General features: G+C 40.9%; 1 protein-coding gene and 1 long non-coding RNA gene across 2 annotated transcripts in view; one reads left to right on the forward strand and one right to left on the reverse strand.

Annotated features, from left to right (window-relative positions):
* LOC145457659 (cilia and flagella-associated protein 47-like) overlaps positions 1-17749 on the reverse strand; it is a 43920-nt gene that overhangs the window by 13225 nt on the left and 12946 nt on the right. Inside the window, exons 18-44 of the mRNA XM_080335883.1 lie at positions 17179-17364; positions 16906-17034; positions 16553-16700; positions 16280-16380; positions 15732-15934; positions 15068-15229; positions 14840-15004; positions 13714-13845; positions 13432-13656; positions 12846-12985; positions 12012-12146; positions 11556-11653; positions 10946-11157; positions 10498-10668; positions 9458-9559; positions 8759-9005; positions 8463-8575; positions 8223-8406; positions 6857-7015; positions 6702-6794; positions 6207-6319; positions 4873-5104; positions 4027-4167; positions 3190-3411; positions 1441-1624; positions 970-1143; positions 529-767 (exon numbers count right to left, since the gene is read on the reverse strand). Of these exons, the coding sequence (XP_080192009.1) occupies positions 529-767; positions 970-1143; positions 1441-1624; positions 3190-3411; positions 4027-4167; positions 4873-5104; positions 6207-6319; positions 6702-6794; positions 6857-7015; positions 8223-8406; positions 8463-8575; positions 8759-9005; positions 9458-9559; positions 10498-10668; positions 10946-11157; positions 11556-11653; positions 12012-12146; positions 12846-12985; positions 13432-13656; positions 13714-13845; positions 14840-15004; positions 15068-15229; positions 15732-15934; positions 16280-16380; positions 16553-16700; positions 16906-17034; positions 17179-17364 (4410 nt within the window). The remainder of the gene's footprint in view (positions 1-528; positions 768-969; positions 1144-1440; positions 1625-3189; positions 3412-4026; positions 4168-4872; positions 5105-6206; positions 6320-6701; positions 6795-6856; positions 7016-8222; positions 8407-8462; positions 8576-8758; positions 9006-9457; positions 9560-10497; positions 10669-10945; positions 11158-11555; positions 11654-12011; positions 12147-12845; positions 12986-13431; positions 13657-13713; positions 13846-14839; positions 15005-15067; positions 15230-15731; positions 15935-16279; positions 16381-16552; positions 16701-16905; positions 17035-17178; positions 17365-17749) is intronic.
* LOC145457661 (uncharacterized) lies at positions 14112-14492 on the forward strand. Its single transcript, XR_013920952.1, has 2 exons — positions 14112-14378; positions 14419-14492. It is a non-coding gene; the product is annotated as an uncharacterized LOC145457661 (long non-coding RNA).

Genomic DNA, 17749 nt, shown 5'->3' on the forward strand with positions numbered 1-17749 from the left:
AACACAATAGACAGGCAGACAGACAGCTGCTCAGTGTTCACATTATATAATCATAATAATACATAGGTCTCAATGCCACATACATAACTAGAATTTGTGACTATGATGTGATTATTCTGTTATTTATTGCTACTTGCTAATCACAATTATCCGGTTACTTTTTTAAATAAAATTTACTACTTTTAATAGAATCGGGGTCAAATTCATTTCAAACAGGCCTATATGGCAATACCTCTCAATTTCAGGCAATAATGAAGTGCAACAATTTTTCTGCATAACTCAATGAATGAAATTCTCACCGTAAATACTAATTTTTTCAAATCCAAAATGCTTCAAATAATTTCACTTGAACGGGTCGAAACTGAGTCAAATTTGTGGTGTTTTTAGACAATCTAAAAATTTCATGGGATACCCAGTAACATTTTTAAGAAAGTTCATTTTTTAACAGCTATATTGTACATATATATATCCTATATATACGGTATATGATTTGACATATTTACTGTTATTCATCTCATCGAATCATACCTGTCTGTCATTAGGACCGTATTTGGAGCCTTTAATTTCCGAAGCAGGCAACGGCCCAAATGTTAGAGGCGACGGTACGCTGAGCGTAGCGGGTATATCAAAACATTCCGACGATGACTCGACGCTGAATAATGTCCCAGTGGGTACAGGCGGGGCAGACAGATGGGGAATCGGCTCGGGGTAGAGCTGGTTACCCAAAGCGGCCACGCCAGCTGTCACTGTGCCACTGTACAATGTGCCTGTAAGTATTAAATAAACATTTTCAGACATACGCCCCGATAAGGTCAAGGGTGGTTCCAGCAGACATTGCTGTTACTCTGAGAAGGGTTTATGACTTACTTGCGGGCATAAAATTACGGTATAAAAGTGAAAACTCTGCCGTACCATTGGTTAGTCGCTAACCACCTCAAAACTAACGCTATGCTGGATATGATAATTTACCAGTGATGGCTCTTCTCTCTTTTTCCTTATCTGACATTCTCTGATGCGACGCTAGCACGAGCGCATTCTCCTTTGCGGCATTGGTAACAGGAAGCAAAAGGGTCTCGGCCAATTCCGTGCCGGCTTCGCATTTCCAGTACACGACTCTCTCATCCCCGCCGAAAAGACCTTTCCCTAGAAAAACATAAAAGAGGTCGGTAACAAAGTACTTCATTCACATGGTTATGTTTTTGGCTACTTCCACGTCTGCTACAGTTTTCGCGGCACTTTGGATTTTGAACAGTAGAATGTAGTTTTGGGATATGTTTGAATAACTTTTATGAGTGAAATTGTCACATCGACCTCGCGAAATAGCCCCTGTAACTGAATAATGAATATATTTTCGAAAATTGTACCTATTAGTAGCGTTATCAGTCATATTACGTTAGTCGTACAGATACACCCTATAACTTATCAAACGTAATTTATTACCACTTTGTGCAGCTGCGGCACTCGAGATCCTGACTGATTGCGGGGACTGCGCGTTGAACGGCACCGGCGAAGGCAAAGGCAGCGTCGCAACCGCTTCGATGGCGTACAGGAACTCTCCGACATCGGGACAGCTGAATAACACCGAGCAGTACTTCTTCCCGCAATGAAACGGCAAAAATTCGAGCTGAAATGAAACACACAGTCAAAACCCTCAACAAACGAAACAAAGCATTGAAAACATCGGAATTCTGCTATTTTCAATAAGACGGCGCCGTTCAGCATTGCCCATTGGGAATGCTAACTTCATTTTTTTTGGCTCTAACATCTCATCAGATTTAGGGCACTGAACTACATAAAATGGCTCACGAAATTAGATTGAAGCGTACTCGGGAATACCCAGTAAGCGGCAGATGCTAACTTGGCATTCAGGGTGTTTTGAAAATCAACAGTTATTTTACACTGGACCGATATTCATTGTTGTAATTACTGAACTGCCAGGAAGTAGCACAGCCCAATTACATTCTAGATCAGGTGTTATTGACCTAGGGTCTGCAAACCCCTCAATGTTGAAACTACCATACAAACGATAAAACTATTAGGGATGGTGTGAACGTGCGGTTCACATTCGTATTCTGTGCGTGAACCTGGGAAATTTGTAGGTTCACGTTAGCAAACGAACCTTGCTAGGTTCTGCACTGTGAACCTTTTTAATATATTACAATTTTACATGACATTATAACATATTTGGTTGAAATTCTTTGCATTTCAACTTCGGGCCACCCTATGCGTGGCTCTGGCAGCATAAAACAAATCAACACTAAACGGTGCATGCATCTTGCCAATCTCAAAAGTTTTACTTTCTTTGTTACAAAAATCTGCTTTCCGTTTGTGAATATTTAGTGACTCTCTGCTGTGAGCTTGACCCGCAATCCCACAAAACCAAGAACGAAACGTTGTCTAATGTAAAAAATCTAGCAGGCGTACGGGATCCATCTTGATTTGACATGTTTATTGTGTCATAAAAACCAAATCCGTGCGATTGGGGTGTTGTCGTCTGTCAAACTTGTTTATGCGGTAATATCGGTAGCAAGTATAGAAACCTGTTTTACACTGTGCTCAATATCAATTTAGCAATAGTCAGACGCCGAATACATTGTCCGGTCTGGACTAGAACGTTAAGGCGTGAGCTCATATTCCCATGCAAATCCTCATCTGAATTGTTGGCAAAGCGAATGAAGATATTGATTTTATGGGAATATTATAGCATTTGATTGCTCGAATTGATATATCGACGTTAAAAAATTCAGCATGTACTTCAGTATTGTGGCATGACGTGGCGTGAGTCGTCGCTAGGTATCGTGTACGTACACTGTACATTAATATATCACTTCACTGAAATGTAGGGTTGGAATTAGCAATAGGACGTCATGTGACGTTATAGGTTAACGTTAGCATTAACACAGAACCTTTCCCAAAAACTATATTTCGTCTTATTTTCAGTGCTCAACTGCTCACCACAAGTCAAAATAGCCAGACAGAAGATATGAACACTAAAACACTCCAACTAGTCATCAGTTAGTGACGAGGGCTAGGCGAAAGTGATTGTATCTTTTATTATCGTCTTAGTGATCAGGTAGCTTTATGGACCAGAAAGCTCTGAGGCACTAATTATGATCAGGACTCGGCCTTCCAAGGAATTAACTGATATCTACAGAAGCATACCATGACAAAACAAGGCGAGTAGCCTACCTTCAACGTTGTCGGCGTCTCTGTCTCCAAATACATGTGGCTTTCCTTGCAGAAAAACGCCGTCAGGTAATCGCCGCCCATCCTGTCTTCAGACGACGATCTGTAACGTCTCTGTTCCCCGTTGTCGCTGGTTTCGTCCGGAGATTCGAAAGATGAATAGCCTTGCGTTCCTTCCCGGGTCTGCCTCGTCATTTTCTGACCGTGGTCGGTTTTCGATTTCACCTGAGTCAAAAAAGACAGGATTGATTTTCAGAGGAAGGTCAAGGTAGTCACCGCTGCTACTCAACTAGACGTAGAATTAACGAGATAAATTTCTACTAAATTACACGTAGAAGCAGTAATTTTAGGATTCGATGTGAATAGAAGTTGAACATGGGTCAGTCGACCATAAGGAATGTGCGAACGCTGTTTTCGTTTGGGTTCGTTGCACGTCTGCGCCCCCCGCGGATCCGAAAGGGAATGTGCTTGATATTCCCGAGCCCCGACATGGAGATTGGCGCTTCGACGCCCACTGCGGCAACACAACTGAACTCAGAGACGCTGATCTGACTTCTGGTAAGCAACGGAAACCCTAGCCATTGCCCTGAATGTCGAAATGAAGAAATGTAAACTGATACAGCTAGATGGCGGGGGAGTAACAGGTAGCCATCCGCATTAATCAGTACCCAAGAAGTAGCACTTGGTTACAAAAACCTTGGTGACCACCGTGCTAAAGAGTTCTAAAGCCGTGAGTTTTGTCACATTATGTCATGTTACAACAAATTGTCAAAAATTTTTTCAGTCTTGTCCGAGTCTGTACCGCTCCATGTAACGACAAATCTAAAAAACGTAGGTTACCGATTTTATCCTCGACGACAAGGTGCTTTTCTTGCTCTTCACACTTTGGACTCTTCCGAGATCGATCGGAGTCGGTACGGAATCGCTCGACTCGATCAAAATAATTTTGAAATTTCCGCCTTCCAAGAAAGGGTTCACGACCTGCAATGACACATCGAAACCAGGTCAGGGAAAACTCACAAAATGTATCTTCAAATTTTGGCCTATGCAATGTCATAAATGAATTTGCCAAATCTGTTTATAGGTGAAAACAATTTGCAATCTACAGATTTATAGTGCTTTTGCCCTTGACTACGGCAATCATTTGCAATGTTCTCCGTACCAATTCAAATTATTGATATTAATTCCAGAGCATACGGACTATACCTGTGATAGCATTTTACAAGCAGTGTTGACACAAGTATGTACAGTTGTACGCATTCAAGACCAAATAGAACCAGATTTACTGAATGCATACTAGACTGTGCTTGAGATTACGGACCACGACACATCGCCGACCAAGATAAATAAGTACATTTTCATTCCTTATCTTTCTCAAGTTATCTTAATTTACTTTTCATTCAATGTGCATGTGTAATTGTGCATGCCGCATATTTACATGTTCTTCTATTAATATCTGTAGACCAAGGCGTGTGCTTGATCAAAAGACAATTCCAAGCCGTTTCGACTCTTTCCATTCTTTTCATTGTATTACAATCCTGTATTGTTTTGAACCGATGAAAGTTGCAATAAATGATGATTGTGGTAACAACTTACGTATCTCCAGTACGTAAATCATTATTTGGTCCATCAATAGAGCAAAAATTTTAAGACTTTTCATTCGTGGCACTTTTAAACTTCACACACCTTCAAGTCAATCTTGGCCAATTGGTAACATGCGCTCTGACACTTGGTGGTATCGAGTGGCGTGATGTCATCCACAATAGTCTCGAGATTGAAGACCAAAGTGGCGCCAACGGCTAGACCTCTCGTGGCTGATCCGGTGTATGCCGCCTCTCGCCGGCTTACAAGTATCAGTACTGCTTCGGCGGGACGCAAATATCGACTTGTGAATCCTATGTCCAGGCTCTTAGCAGATCTGAAATATTATTGCTGTATGCACTATGCAGCTTACTTTCTTACATAAATACATATTTCTATGAATGGGATGAGTATTATATGCTAATACAATAGACAATTGAATAGTATATTCATATTGAAATGAACCCGAATATTTTCGGCTGACAATCGTCAGGGGTAATCGTCAGCAACTAGTAGAGAATTCGAAAGAACAGCGTATATCAACAATCGTAACACAAAATATGACGTCACCAGCACGAAATGTCGAATACGAGAGCGTTCAATGTACTATTTTTAGATGATACACGAACTCTTTTTGTTGACACAGCCTTGGCTGGTGTATTTTGATAAAAGTCGACTCCAAGGCACACAAATGAAAGTGTGAGCGACCCTTTCCGAGTATGCGAAATCTGTCGTCTCGATAATTTTTCACACAGGCGGGATTATCCAACAAGTGCTTGCCAATTGCAGAATTTATGGCCTTTGATTGTTCCGCATCAATCTTGAGCGGATGAGTTAAGGGTGAGCTTTTCACCGAGCGTGCTCTAATGAATCTAGGGACATGCTGATTTATGCGTTCCTGCAAGCGCTTTGACGTTCTTCCCACGTAGCCACAATCACAGTGACACTTAAATTCGTAAACTACATTGCTTTGCTGAAGTGCGGGTAGCACGTCTTTACGTGTTGCGATTGTTGTTGTTGTGTTACGATTGTTGATATACGCTGTTCTTTCGAATTCTCTACTAGTTGCTGACGATTACCCCTGACGAGTGTCAGCCGAAAATATTCTGGTTCATTTCAATATGAATATACTATTCAATTGTATATTGAAGTTCTGTACCTCAAAGAAGCTCTTCTGATACAATAGAGTAGGAAGTTTGTAACTTCACACGAAAGCATAAAAGGTAAATATTTGACATCATGCATACTCTTGATACTTGCATGCTCGACTCGAAGCCTAATATAATAATCAATTCGGTATCAAATCAATCAGGTACTTGATTTAACCCAACCTTTAATTTATAATAATTGTAATATCTGAATTAATTGTCAAATATTCCATATTCCATTTGGCATTCGGCTGTCAACCTAGTTAATCCCGAGCAGACAATTTAAATCACCTGGGTGGTATTGTGATTTCATTTCCTGCCGGCACATGAAAATCGGACGCGTCGCGGCCCCACAAGCTAACTCGGTACACGATTGATCGGAAGCTTGGATTTGTGATTCTGACCTGCGTCAAGATTTGGCATTTCAGATTCCGTAAAAGTCAAAATTAAATACGCGCAAAAAAAGTAATAGCGATTTACAGGTTATTTAATGCAATAGGATTGAAGTACGAGCCTTGAAAATTTACATACAGCTAGTACAGGGAACACAATGTAGAAATCAACATATTACTCAAGCATTGGAGAATTGGATTACCTCAGGCAAAATACTTCCGCCATCAACAGAAATATCCTATTCAGCATTAACATAAGATTCTACACACACGCTACACTTCATAAATCGTTATTACCAAAATGGAAAGCGAGCCTAGGCAAGTAGCCATGCGTAATCAACCTCATTATAGCTATTTCATGTGACTTGAAAATTATTCGCCAAGTAGCAAATACCTGTCTTCGAACCAGACTGTGCAAAGATCCGCTGAAAAATACTTTTGACCTGGTAGAGTATTGCGGCAACTGCTGGTAGAGATGGACGCAGAGCTGTGCAAAAACGAGAGATGGTAGAATACGGAAATAGTTCTCGTCACATTGTCGGAACTTACCAAAAGCAAAGTAATCGGATTAGGATCGGTGATGTCGGTAGCTTGGATGTCGTAGTCCAAGCCAATTTGGGCCAGGGCGTTTACAACGATTAAAGTGTTGTGTAGGCACTGCTCGGGTGTCGATGGCGAGGTGTACATGTCGGCAAAGAATTTCTTATTCTAAAGAAAGCGAATCGATAAATGTGCATTGCAAAATGTGAACAATCTGCAATGTCATTCAGTCAGCAGATTCTAGATGAGAGTTCCCAAACTGGGGTCCGTACAGCAGATGAAGAGGGTCCACAATTAGAATTGTTTTAAAGATTGCGATTCGATAAAAAAAGCTTTCCTCGGTGTAATGCTTGCTTCATTATTAGTCTTTAGTTAGCAAATGTTTTAAACATAGCTGCACTAAGACGCTGTACTAGAAGAAATTGTCATTAAAAAGTCTTTATACATTAGTATTTACCGAATATTTTTAAACAATACTTTTAAACAATATCTGTCATCAGTAGGGCGTTTTTTTTTTGACATGTCAAAATTTTGTCACAATTGTAGCGTTAGGTTAAAATTTGTCAAAATTTTTCATAAAGTCAAAAAATTTTTGACGTCTGCATTTCATTTGCATCGTAGATTTTGCACTGTCGGTGAACTTATCATTTGATATTTTACAGCTTGTAGCCTATTTTATAGGCCTACTGTTGCAAACGGCCAATTGTCTGCTCATTGTGAATCATAAACGGTCAAATAAAACAAGTACTGTAGGTAAACATGGTGTTATGGTCAACGTACCGCAATATCCTAACCGAAGAAAGACTTCTTGCGCATTGCATCATTCTTATATGAAGAAGCGCATGATGAAAAATTGCGATGTAGACAACATTGTCAGATTGAAGCAACACAGCGTGTCACCAGCAGTGTACGCGCAACTTGAGTGTTGTCAGCCAACAACTGCTGCTGTTGAACGTCCTATTGGCAAGCTTCTTAGTAAGGACATGCACTTTCTACCCAAGAATGTAGGAAAGTATGTCTTGTTGTACTACAATCAAAATCTCAAGATAATTTTGCAATGTCTCCACCCGGCGAAATTTCTACAAAAGTTTGGGGACCGCTGTTCTAGACAGACATATTTGATTTTTAAATCCTAAAAATTAGTCAGGTACTAGTACACCGCAGTGTCAGGGAAAAAATCTGACGTTATTCCCAAAGTAACTGTTATTGATTGAAACGTCACTATAGTTAGGTAGCCATTTTTGTGATGAGTTCATTGAAATGAAAAATTTCATAATCATGCAATATTTTTCATACAGTGACGCCATTAAAGGATTGTTGGATATAAATGTTGGATTAATTCGGCGTTTTTGTTGGTAAATAGAAATTGTCTTACCAGCCAAGGGCAATACGCCGATGTCACAGCGGCCAAGACAAGCCCATCCAGTAGATCAAAATCAAAGTTAACGACCCAGCGAGACGGAGGTACGCCGCCCCGGTCGATCGTTTCACCCCAAACTTTGTGCCTTTGATTCTCGTAATGCTGATTCATCCAAGCCAAGATGGCCCTTTCTCCAACACTGCCACAAAATGGGTTTTAACACAGTGACAGCGCTACAACAACTATCTTCAATACCTGTATACGTTGCTGGCTAGCGGATCTGTGTTAAGGGGTGGTAGGCTCCGTGTTCCGTCGACACCTTTGACGTCTTTGTTCAGCTTAGAGGTGATACGCGACAAAACCAGCACCTTGGAAACAAATTGCAGCTTGATCAAATCACTTGGCGTTGGTATTCAACCTATTCCCGTAATCCAAAAAATAGAAGTACCCCGCTACTGATCACCTACGTCTTCAAATAATTGATCATTCCGATTCAAAGTTTTTGGCGCGCATCTACAATTTGCAGAGGCATTTTCAAATTGCACACCTACCTTTATTATCTGCAACAGCAAGTCGGTCCACGCCCTTTTCGACACAGACTCGAACAATTCCTCCTGTATGTTCATGAGAGAAGCCGTGATCTTGTCGTGGGCCACCGAGTTGATGTCGCTGAACGCGCTTTCGCTGCTGTGCCCGTCCTTTCTGGCTTCCCTCTCCAAATATTTCACCCAGCGTCGGTAATCTTTCGGCGTGAAGAGAAATTCCGGACGTATCGCTGCCACGGACGCTCCCTGACCCCTTTTGTTGAGGCAAAGGCGTCAATGTCAACGTCCCTTGTAGGCAGGGCTGGATTAAACCCTTCGAGTACGCGAATCCGCCGAGTATCAATTGTAACGATTCGAGTCAAGTAATGGGAGTCGCCTTATATATATTTTGTTGGCGAAAAATATAGTTTCAATACTTCATTTCTATCGCTGGAGTTTCGAAGCCTCGGTTAGCAATATCTTAATATAGAAAACATGCTGCGTATGGCCACAAACATTCATGGAACAACACTTGTGTCCCGTCGCGCCCAAGCCTCGCAATGGTGACGAAGCACTACAAAATAGACACGGGTCCAGAGATAATAAATGATGACGCGTAACTGATCACATTTTACTCATGGCCACGCAAAACACAAGTTAGAATATTTACTATTACAACGTCATGCATAAGTGGTACTACAATCCTCAACTCGGCTCAAATCTTACTTCAAAAACGTGAGCAGAGTAGAGTGTTGCCAGTGAAGCTGTATAACTCGCTCGATCGGGTCTCTCGGCAACGGCTGGTTGATCGGAATCCCGGGCACTGCCCTAAAGATACATTGGAAAAATTTAATATATATAATATAACGTGTCAAAATAGGATTTTCCTGGAATACCCGATTACAAAATGAGAAATCGATGAAATTATCAAGCATGTCAAGAAATCTATCAGGATAAATAGCAGCAGCATCACAAAAGGCTTGAAATGAACGGCGCAAAGGATCTGGATAGAAATTCTGAGTTTCCGATTTGAGATTTCTGATTGCGCGTTTCCCACAGAACTGCAGTCAGATGCTATCGAATTATGCAAGAAAATTAAGATAAATCCGTATGGAGTTTTGTTGCGTTACATTATCCCCGAAAGAGAGCGTTATTATTAAGGGCCAATCGAAAAGAAAACTGAATGGATCCAGACTTTGCATTCGTCACTCCGCCACATAATCACACGCAAAATGTGACCATAGGTGGTCGGCCACAAAGAACTTCTACTTTTTCAGTTTTTTAAGCAAAACCAGGTCAGCACATTTGTTATTTCACTTACTCGGAAATCGCTACTTGTATTTGCCCTTGAATTAAAATTTACGACATTGCTTTTACTTGAGCACCAACGTTGACAACTTTGACCACCACCTCCGAGCATAACTAGGACTAGTACGCTGTTTATTTTTGTCCTTGATGCTTTTGCGGCATATACACCGACTCATGATAGACATACACACGATCTGTGCATATGTATACCATGAGTGCATGATGTGCATATGCCGCTGGACAAGGAAGGTGAAGAAACAGCCCTCTAAGGCTTTCTAAGTCTTGCCCCACCCTCCGCGCTATCCCGGTAATGATGAGCACCAAGCGGGAAAGTCATGGATACCAGTGTTACTAATTAAGTCTTTGGTCTGACCCGGCCGGGGATCGAACCCATGACCTACCGATCAAGAAGCTGGACGCTCAATCATCACGCTAATTTCAATCCGCGTGTGCCTCACCTCCCACACAAATGGTGCAGCATGTCGTAGATGGTTTTGACGTCTTTCTGCAAATTTCCCGAATCGCCAGTCCCGAAATTCGCCTTTTTCCTGGTATCCCGATTTTGATTACCTCTGTAGCTGCTTATAGGCGCGTTCTCGCTATCGTCGTATGGCATTCGCGTGATCAAACTGTAAATACGCACTCTCGATCATGCAAATGTGTGAAGAAAGGGGTCAGTAATGAATTACCCGATTAACTGCTGAAAGTATGCAATTCTCGGCAGAATTTACTTCTCAAAACTACTTAATTGAGTACTTTTCTGACTTTTCATTTTCTTCTCCCACTTGATATAATTTTGAGACGTCTTAGAGAATGCTAATTGTACTTGTACAATTTACAGGGTAACTTCTACTTCTACGTGAGGAGAAAGGCTGACTACTTTGACACCAACATCGGGACACTCACTTGCGCACAGTGTGTGGTAGCGTTATTGGGAAAGGACCGCCCGGCCAGCCGTAGTTTGAAAACCATCTCTGAACCGCTTGTAATACTTCGACGTGAAAATGTGCTTCCAAAGAGCTGTCAAACGGAAACGCAGCCGATCCCAGCGACCTGGACACCAGACCTTGACGCGCGGCTGCGTGCATTTGTGATTTATCGACAGCGGCTAATAATCCCTGAAAGGAGAGAGGGTATATATTTGTCAAACGTGCGAATCAATAACATATATAAGCAAAATGTAATTGGGTGAAATATGATATACATATAAGCAAGGTATAGACGAGAGGCTGGATATATCAGAGTCGTCAAAGCTGAGCCATTCTGCCACTACAGAAGTCATACGCTCAAAACGTTAAATTAACTAACAAAAACACAAATGTAGGAAAAGATAATGGAAATAATGAGAAATTAAATGATAAAAATAAGGTCCACGGCCATTGTAAACGCAATTTAGCGGTAGCCTGAGAGCAGACAGTCGCACATTGTGTATTTTCAAGTCACAAGAAGGTAAATTACGAAGCCTGAAATGATATGTCGATTACTAGATGACATTGAAGCGATTGCATTTACGAACCTGTTCGTTGGAGTCGGTAACTTTCACCGGGCTAGAGAATTCAGTTTCTTCATTTCGACTTGAGGTTGCTTGCCTTGACGAGGGTGACGACTGAGAATCTGATGAAGATAGACAAGTGAGAAACAACGGGGTGGTGGCGTACGATGTTTCATGTGATTAGCAACGTTGTTTTGCACGAAACTAGATATAAATGAACATCGGAAATCCACACGTCTATCTTAGGAGTGTTCATAATCCTTATCACCGATTACAAACTTGCATATATCTAGTTATAAGGAGAACGCAGTTGATGATCACGTGAAATACCATAAATGGGGAAACGAATCATGGTGAACAATTCTCGATGCGAGTAAGAAAGTAAGCTAGACCGAAACATTGAATAAAATGCCTTGCGCTAGAACATCGAAATTACCCGGTAATTCATGCTGATATGTTTGCAGAGGCAAAAAAACGTACCTGACGTGTTATTGGTAGAGCTATCATATGTGGACGAAGAAGCGCCAAATTGTGAGCTTGTAACGCTGGTACTTCCAGTTGTCGACGGACGATTGGGTGACACACACGGAAGTATTACGGCTTCTCCGAAACTCGCTGAAACAATATCAACACGTGAACTTCCGGAGACAAGACACTTATGAAAATGGAAGTTGAGGTTTTTGTGCGAATATTGACGTCGGGAACATTTTTATGTCACGACGCAATCCGCAGTACCATTATTCTCATTCGGATACTTTTTCGGGGTATTGAAGTAGTTTTGATTACTTACGATACTTACCCAAGTGGCTGTTTCTATATTACTTCCTCTTCTACTTGAACAGAAGTTTAAACAAAACTACTTTCATTTCTCGCCTTGGATTTTCAAAAGTATAAAGTAGCTCTGGAATAAGTCTGCATCACCCTTTATGAGTGGATTTGTCACAAGAACCACATATTTTCGAAGATTGTAGTTATTTATAGTATCATTAACCATGATGCATTTGTCACGAAGATGCATCTAACAATTTCTAAAGTTGCGACCTCCGATTACCTGCTACTAAATCTTCTTATACGAGTATCTTTCAGGCCTTTCATATTCTAAGATCACTAGTGGTAATTTTGACATGTCTTGAAAATCGCTACTTGTACATCTAATATAGAAGGAATATACAGCGTTACTTCTACTAAGTGGCAGCGGTGATTTCTTTGACCAAATGTGTATTTAAGAAACTGTGCCACTCGCCCACACAAGTCAATAGCAAAAGAAGATTGATTTTGAAATGTCTCAGTCCACAACATGGCTCGCATTCTTACCCGCGTTCATCTCACGTGCCTGACCGTGAATTGCTTTGTCTTGCTCGCATACGATCTGATGATCGTTCTTATGGACGGCGAGAAACGGGTACACAGTCAGCAAGCAATTGTCGGCCGTTGCCGTCACAGATATTGAAAATCTGCCAAAGATGACAATCGGTTAGAGTCCGCTAAAATGAAGTATCGCAAGACTGAAATTATTCACACCTTTTCAGGCACTATATTATAAACGAGAAACCTCGATTGGCGGTTCACGGCATCAAAAACTTGTGGGACAAATCTATGCACGTTAGTGGAACTGATATTTCTGTGACGTTGTGATCAAACCACAGTGTTATCATAAAGTGCATTGAAGTAGGTCATTATTTTTTTATGGTCGCATACAATGTACGTATTTGAACCCTCCACATCATCCATACTGCTATGACGACATAATCAAATCACTCAGGTATTCAATTTCGCCGAGTTCTAGTCATGAACAGTTATTTATTATTACCTAAATATGACTAGCTCATTATTGTAAACTTTTTACTACAGAATGTTGCAACACTTAAAACATATGACGCTACCAACATAGCAGGCTTACTTTCTGTTCTCAAAGTCGGAAAACACAATTTCGGAACACGTCGACAGCGGTCTCGGGCTGGAAAACCGCAGAATGCACGGCAGGATCGCAAACGGCTGATCCGAATTAGAATCGTCGAAACGCTTCTCCACAGTCGAACCCTGAGGAAATTCGAGCGAAAAGCACTGCACTTGCGTGCCGTCCAGTAGCTCTACGTCGGGAATGACGTGAGTCAGGTCGGTTCCACTGCAAAACGATACATTATGAGGTTGATGAACGAGAGACGGATTTTTAAACACTTACACGTGATATCCAGTTGCGATGATGTTGAATTCGGCGTACACAGCGGTTTTTAGAGGTACCGGAGTCAAGACTAGAGCCAGCGGATCGAAGGCTATCTTTGGAGGGTGCACGATTGCTGACAATTCCAAATATCTGCGGTGGAGCAATACAAAATCAAAATATACGGACAACGTGATCACTTGGTTGGTTTCCAGAAGAGCAAAAAATTGTCTACTTTGATAGAACAAATTTACATCTTTCTTGCAAAACACGCCATCACCCTTCTATGAAACGGTAATTAATATTCTGTTTTTATTTCCCGCAATATCTGGAGTACATAGCATGCGAAATCAGAGCAAGATCATTTTCAAGAAATTGTAGGTACTTGTACATTTATAAGAAAGATTGAAAGAGAGAGAGAGAGAGTCTTTATTTTCATCCAACCAAAATACATAACACACGGCAGTGGTGGTGGTACAGAAAATATTCTTGCACAGTATTCGGTATTAGATAGGAATGATCGATAAGACCGTGAAGGTCATCTAGTCTGATCACACCAGCATCAAACAGGTACACTTGACTCTAAACAGTCTGGCTGTGAAAAATGTTACAGTAGTTAAAAAAATAAAATAGAAGAAAAATTAAACGATGGTAGCAAATGATCAATGAAGCAATGTCTGGGCGAGGTAGGGCAACAGTGTTAGTGTAACGACAAGAGGTGATCAGGTAGGGCTTTTTTGAATCTATTATAAGGCAATTCACGGATATGTGGTGGTAATGCATTCCAGATGATAGGTCCCGAGTAGTCGATAGATCTCTTACTTAGGTTGCTATTGGGTGGGGGTAAGTAGATATTTCCTTTAGACGAGGATCTCGTGTAGTGGGAGTGGACATTTTTGGCAGGCATGAAGAAGTCATCAAACACAGGAGGCAAACTATTGGAATGTGCGAAGGAGACAATATTTAAAATAGAAATGATCTTCCAAGTAAGGTAATAATAAAGCCATTTTACAAATGGTGATATAATACGGAACAAGAGTGAATAGACTTGAAAACGAATCCTATCGATTTGAATCATCTGTCCCAGTACACATTGGCTTTCACTCATTTCAAACAACAGTAATTCACATCTCATATGAAGCCGCACCTGTGCGGTTCTTTGTTAATCCCAACGAGGTACAGCGGCAGCTGGTAGTGAAAGCTACCGTTTCTTCTCGGACAAAACAGAACGGTGATCTCGCATTCCTCGTTGGGTTCCAGAGTCCCTTGGATCTCGGTAATTTTGAAATTTGCTCCGCCAGGCTTCATGAATCTGAGACGCGAAACATTACTTTAATCGAGCAGTTCGTGTATGGAATGTGATGGCGATGCTTACACAAACGACGCATCTTCCAGAAAATTTGCGGCTTTTTTCGTGTCAATCTTCCATTGTAGGGTTTGTTCGGAGCAGTTGGTTAAGTTTAATACCTTTCTATCTTCCACGGCATGGTCGGGTTTAGCTGTTTCTAGTATTTGGGGCAGAGCAGAAAAGTCCAGTCTGCAAAAAATGGTGATTTTGTCAAAAATCTTGTAGCAATGAAGTCGGCTAAACGGAACACCCTGTTTACACTGGCAGTAAGTCAAACTTCTTCAGTCAAAACATCATTGTTTACAAAATTTGTCTCACTCAGGACTGAATTTGCTACAGAAGCCTTAGGGGAGATTTTATCAATTTTATGAAATAACGCTTCAAAGTGACCATTGCAAAGACAAAAATATTGATGATAGAAAGGTAAAGATGCTACGTCAGGTCAAGTTCCTCTTGACAAAACATCGCTTGTGTCATATCAATCATTCGATGAAATATATATATATATATATATATTTCCATCAGGTAAAAACACTACAAGACTACTAAGCCATATAATGATCGGAACTGCGTAAAGTAGATCAATAGAATGGCCATTTTGGTGCGCAGACTGGCTGAACCTAATGCAACTTGGAAGGTTGATGATCAGACCGGTATTCAAGGGATAGTCAATGGAATACAAGATAAGAACCTTGATGTTGACATTTTCAGCACTGGACGTAATGCGGTTGCTGTGATCCTGCGTCCTGGTGTAGCGATCGTGTACACCACTTGCTTCGGGCTGACGATGTGCCTCTCGGAAGGTGCCGGGGTGGGTGGGAAAGAGCTCGGGGTTGGCGACGGAACACTGGATTTGTTTATTGTCACAGGCAGATTAAAATCGTAGGATGCGATCTGAAGTAAAAAAATAATAGATTACTCAAAATTTTATGATACATTGTAAGCGTGGTATGCAGAGATGGTAACTAGTCATGGTCAGTAATGAAGTGCTTCTACTGTTTTGGATTATTCATTAGATTTTGCCAAGTTGCGCTGCTTACTCTTGAGGTACTCTGTGATGATGTTTTGGGAGAAGTATTTCTCATCTCTACTCTCAGTACCCTATTATGAAAAATAGATCGTAGAATTCTGTCTGAGATTTGCCGCATTGTATGCATAACGCAACGTGTGGCTGTGAAGCTTTGTGACTACACAGAGAATTAGAGAAAAGAGTGACATTATGATAAACATGCTACATACCGAAGTTGGTAAAAATTTCAATTTGCATCGTAGCGTTTGGTGTCCAGCCAGTTCTACAGAATAAGTGTTCGGAAGCAGCTCCAAGTCTGCATTACGGTCACCTGTGATAGGAAATTAACGTTTCAATAAATCAATATCACTAATATTCCACGAATGTTACTCGACTTGGTCTACTGAAATTGTATCTTTCCGGCAATCTTTTCGCCCGAAAGTAAGTGTACAGTATGAAATTGTACGGTACAGAATAACCGTTATTATATCATGACAACTTACTATTGACTTCATCCTCTGGGAAGGAAAGGTGAAAATCCATATGTTTCGATAGGTCAAAGTCGACTGTGACTCGAGTCGGCGTAAGATTAGTCAAGTTGAAAGGAAGAATGTTGTCGCTGTTGCAGAAAACGCCACCAAACTTGAAAGCCTGAAACAAGATCTCAAATAAGGAAAATAAACAACGCAACGATCATATTATCAAACCCTAAGACGTGTGGGGTTGCAAATTTTCAAGCAACTAGAGTCATACGGAGAACTAACTCATTTTCAGGTTATCGAGCGTTTGAAAAACAATATCAATATTGTGGCTTGAATCATGACTTCACAACTAATATCACGATAGAAGTCATTACCTTTTCATCAATGTCCACACAGGGTGGTTCTACCGTGCCACCCATGCGTAAATCGATGGTCTTCCACCCACGAATGTTAACTTTGATCCAGGTATCGAATTTCATCACTGAATTCGGTTGCAAATATACCTAGAAATAGAAGTAGAATAATAAAAATATTAAAATAAAAGGAGGAGTTGAGCCAATGACTGGTAGTACCTCTACAGACTCCAGAATCCAGACTTTCCATCAGACCCCAAAAATAATACCAACCGACTAAACCAGCTTTCTCACCTTGAGTTCCGTATTACCACCGACTGGAATGCTACCGTGTACAGGTGCGATCGACACGCCGGGGAAAGGGTTTGAATTGACCACATAGAAAAGAGCGTGATTCTTGCCGTGGTTGCGTAGTACGGCCGTTCGTACTGTTCTCATGTTCAGCGGGACGCTTCCGAATTGAATTCTTCTTTGCGAAAACTGTCATGATAAATAGAATCAATCGATTTGTGGACAACAACACACTGCGCAGCACGGATTACTATAGCGAACCTATGATTTCCAAATGACTTCTCTTCATATTTACTATCCGAAATTATCAGCCCCAGTAGCTGAATTACAAGATCATTGCACCTTCTTAAAATACTAGGTGTAGCGTAGGTGTACTAAACTTGAATATCGCTATCAAGACTACATTCTTTGTAGCATAAAACTTTTTTGTGCCCCTTTTCAAGAGGCAACAATTATTACATCAAATTATCCAGATATAAGCTGACAAAAGGAGTCCCTCTACATTCCTAAATTATTTGATTACTATATACTGCTATATGTCTGCTCAACGTCTTTTTGTACATTGTATAACTTG

Source organism: Botryllus schlosseri, chromosome 15, assembly GCF_051294905.1.
Source record: "Botryllus schlosseri isolate E-star chromosome 15, Bs_hap1, whole genome shotgun sequence".
Classification (NCBI taxonomy): Eukaryota; Metazoa; Chordata; class Ascidiacea; order Stolidobranchia; family Styelidae; genus Botryllus; species Botryllus schlosseri.